This window comes from Lygodium microphyllum, unplaced genomic scaffold, assembly GCF_053477565.2.
Source record: "Lygodium microphyllum isolate KBCC unplaced genomic scaffold, Lygodium_microphyllum_v1.1.10 scaffold_34, whole genome shotgun sequence".
Taxonomy (NCBI): domain Eukaryota; kingdom Viridiplantae; phylum Streptophyta; class Polypodiopsida; order Schizaeales; family Lygodiaceae; genus Lygodium; species Lygodium microphyllum.
In genome coordinates this window covers 1,313,377-1,317,486 of record NW_028229517.1, presented here as the reverse complement: position 1 = coordinate 1,317,486, position 4,110 = coordinate 1,313,377, and the positions used below count along the sequence as shown (strand labels likewise).

General features: G+C 38.6%; 1 protein-coding gene across 1 annotated transcript; it reads left to right on the top strand.

The window, feature by feature from the left end:
* The first annotated feature begins 466 nt into the window (after window positions 1-466).
* LOC148009177 (cypmaclein-like) lies at window positions 467-2,283 on the top strand. Its single transcript, XM_087673728.1, has 3 exons — window positions 467-666; window positions 1,599-1,665; window positions 1,861-2,283. The coding sequence occupies exons 1-3, from the start codon at window positions 592-594 to the stop codon at window positions 2,040-2,042; spliced, it is 324 nt and encodes a 107-aa protein (XP_087529854.1). The 5' UTR covers window positions 467-591; the 3' UTR covers window positions 2,043-2,283.
* The last annotated feature ends 1,827 nt before the right edge of the window (window positions 2,284-4,110 follow it).

Genomic DNA, 4,110 nt, shown 5'->3' with positions numbered 1-4,110 from the left:
CGATGATGATGGGTGATGAAAAAAACAGGGCAACGACATGGAGGATTAACACTTGGTGGCAGCTGCCTGGAGGACTGGCTGGCTGATGATCATTTCATCTGTCCTTTTGCTTTTGCTTTTGTTGGTCCACGCGGTCGTTCGATCTGATTGCAGAGACGAGTGCGATGGACAAAGCAGTGCAGCGGAAGTCTAATCCAACCTTCCAACCATCACTCACTCACACACGCACACACACACACACACGCTCTCTCTCTCTCTCTCTCTCTCTCTCTCTCTCTCTCTCTCTCTCTCTCACACACACACACACACACACACACACACACACACACTCTCTCTCTCTCTCTCTCTCTCTCTCTCTCTCTGTGGGCGGGGCCCGCAGGACCAGATCACACCCTCATTCCACGTTGAACGCCATCATCCATTCTGTATCAGCTATAGCCTTTATAAGAGGCCACCCTCCCTCTCCTCCTCCAACCATATCGCCCCTTCTTCATGTGAGTTTATTCTAGCAAGCTTTCGCTACTATATACTGACCAATATCAACCCACATCTCTTCGCTGACCCAATATCAACCCATCTCTCAGCTCAGCCATGGCCAACCCCAGAGCCTCTCTGATACCGCTGCTGCTCCTCTTCTTCATGGCGCTGCTTCTCCTCTCATGTGAGGTAACCCGAGAGCTTGATTACATGCGTTCTTCTGATTTCCTTCGAATAAGGGAACTCTTCTTGGGTTTAATGTGACAATGGTCTAAATGATTGTATCCTGCTTGAGTTGAATTAGATTTGGCTTGTTTTTTCTGCATTGGTATGTTCCTTGACTGAGGGGTTTGCCTCTACATAGTTATATTCCTTGGCTTTTCTAGTGTTGTTCAACGAGGCTTCCTCTCCCCGTAGCTCAAATGACCTCCTAAGCCTCATGACAAGAGGGATGGGAATGAAGAACTAGGGCACTATGCCCCTCCTAGGCCAATAGCCACATATCTTATGGCAATGCTACTAGTGAACATGCAGTCTTAGAGTGATTAAGTCTTATCCAATTAAAGGAAATGGTAAGATTTTAATATGTGTCATCTATTTGGAAATAATTTTGTAGGATTTTATAAGAAGTGAAGTATTTGCATTTCAAGATAACTTGATCTCTTTCAATTAAATGTGACATATTTCTAAGTTGTAAAATATATGAAGTATATGTGATCTAATTAAAAGAAATTAAGCTTTTGCATTGCAATGTGCACATGAGTAGCTAACAACCTCAACCAATGCTTGCTATCAATCCTTTATAGTACCAATAAGTTTGAGAGCAAATGAGATCACTTTTCCTAACTATTTCTCAATTAATAATGAGAATAAGAAATTGACATCAATTTAAGTATATGGAACCAACTTTTCTGATTATTAACTTAATGTCAATTTGTTTTTGTCATCCAAGATGAAATTTACAACAGCAATTACATTGAACTAGCTTTGCCAACAATTAATGTGTATTTACTTTTGTGTTTTAGTTAGCCCAAGCAATATAAGTTACAAGACATTGGACATATTATTGTTTATTAGTTTACTCCATTGCCTCATGTTCTTAAAATGGATCCTCCTTTTAGGCTATTAACTATGCAAGCAATGATGATCCCACGTATGGAGGTCAAAGGCATTTGCTACAACAAATCGGTACCATTTTTATTTTCTCTCTTTACATATAATCTTCAATTCGTCACATCTCATGCACCTAGATAAAATTCATAGATCAAAGTGCATCAATCACACTTAGGAGTAAAGTCATTTCAAGACTTCATAATGACCAATGTCTCAATGTGTCAAATCATAAGACACAATGAGCACTTACTAATGACATTGTTTATGCAGATTGTGCCGGAAAATGTGCTTATAGGTGTAGTAAAGCTAGTCGTGCAAAGCTTTGCCTTCGTGATTGCAATGCATGCTGTCGAACTTGCAAATGTGTGCCACCCGGGACAGCTGGCAATAGGGAGCAATGCCCTTGCTATGCAAACCTCAAAAACTCCAAGGGAACTGGAAAATGTCCTTAATCATGAATGTAAAAGTTTAATAGCATGTTCAAGAAGCAATGGTATATAATAAAACAAGAGAGAACATTTGTCCTAGCTTGAATATGTAAGACTTGACCTCATCTTTGAAGAATCACTTCAATGTTCAATAGATAAGAGGTCCAAGTTTATACTTGGGATTATGTACATAACAAACCTGGCATTTGTAAGACTTTATCTCATCTTTGAAAAGTCACTCCAAGTCTTAGATATGACTTGTTGACATGTTTGCCAAATTCAAATGATAAGTTTTCACAAGCTGAATTGCCCTAAAAAGTTGCACATGCAAAGAGATAATGATTGGCTTGGTATTCACCTACTTAAGATGGTTGCTTATATTGAGGATAACAATGGGCTTAAAACTTATGTTAGGCGATTCCATATTGTAACTTTTTTTCCTTCTATTTTAGAAATCATACACAAAGCCCAACCTTGATTAATGATTAAATATACACATTTGAATATTATGTAAATTTAGTGTTATATCATTTGGTTGATTAATTAGCCCTACCTATCACACCTTATATGCTTGGATGCAAATCCACTAGCTCATTCTCATTTCTTTCAACTAGTTCAAGTAACCAATATACATTAATACTCATTGGACTAAGGGTGGCTATTAACAAATTGTGAGACACTTCATTCATTCCAACGAACTAATGAGTGGTAAATTCTTGATGTTAGGCTATGCACACTAGTATGCTACATTTGGCTATTAATTTCTAGGTGAATATTATAAAATTTTAGGCCGCATTTGATGGCCTTAATAGTATATTTCTATTACATACTCAGGAATTTTGAAGTTTGGATTTGTGTGTTAATAACTACTAGTGTGCACAGAATGCTAGACAACTTCACTGCCTCAAAGTGGCAAGCGATAGCATGGCAACTTCGCTCAACAATCTATTTTTCATCTTTCTCTCTCCTCTTTTTCCTCTCTCTTTCTAAAATTTTAATTAACTCTCTTTGTCTCTCTCTCCTTTTTTCTCTCCCCGCTTTTCTTCTCTCTCTCTCTCTCCTTTTATTCTCCCTCCTCTCTCATCTCTTTTCCTTCTCTCTCTCCTCTTTTTTCCTTTTTTTCTTCTCTCTCTCTCATCATTCTCTTTTTAAATTTTTCTTCTCTCTCTCTCTCTCTCTCTCTCTCTCTCTTATTCTTCTTCTTCTTTCACTTTCTCCCCCCTCTCTCTTAAAGTATGTAAAATTTATATTTTCCCCATATATAATTCTCTCTGTATGTTTATATTCTCTCTGTCTCTGCCCTCTTTCTTCTCCTCCCCTTTCTCCTAATTTTCATTTTTTATTCTCTCCCCCTCTCTTTTAAATTTTATATTTCTTCTCTCCCTCTCTCTCTCTCTTAAATTTTATATTCTCTCTCTCTCTCTCTCTCTTCCCCCCTCTCTCCTTCTCTCTCCCTTCCTCTCTCTCTAAAAAATATTTAAATTTAAAAAAGACTTTTCTTCTTTCTCTTTTTCCCCATCTCTCTTTCTCTTTCTTCTTCTTCTTCTTCTTCTTCTTCTTCTTCTTCTTCTCTCTCTTTCTTTCTCTCTCTTACATTGAAAAGAAAGAGAGAGAAAGAAAGAGACAGATTATAAGTGTGAGAGAGGGGGATTTAATTAAAAAGGGGAGGGAGAAAAGAAAGAGAGAAATTATAAGTGAGAGAGAAGGGAGGGGGTTTTAATTCCAAAAAGGGGGGGGGGGGGGGGGAAGGCTTTAATGAAAAAAAGGAGGAGGAAGAGAAAATGAGAGATTACACATGAGAAAGGGGGGAAGGCCTTGAGGTTATAAGTGAGAGAGAGGGGAGGGGGTTTTAATTCAAAGGGGGGGGAGGGGGAGAGAGGGGGGATGGCGGGAGGCTTTAATGAAAAAAAGGAGGGGGAAGAGAGAATGAGAGATTACACGTGAGAAAGAGGGGAATTGAGGGGGTTTTGATTGAAAAAGGGAGGTTTGGAAAAGGGGGTAGGTTTGAGAAGCCCTTTGGAGGTTCGGGGCTTTTCGAACCTATAGCAAAAATAACTAGTAGTAAGATAGGTACACTTCAAAAGAAACATAA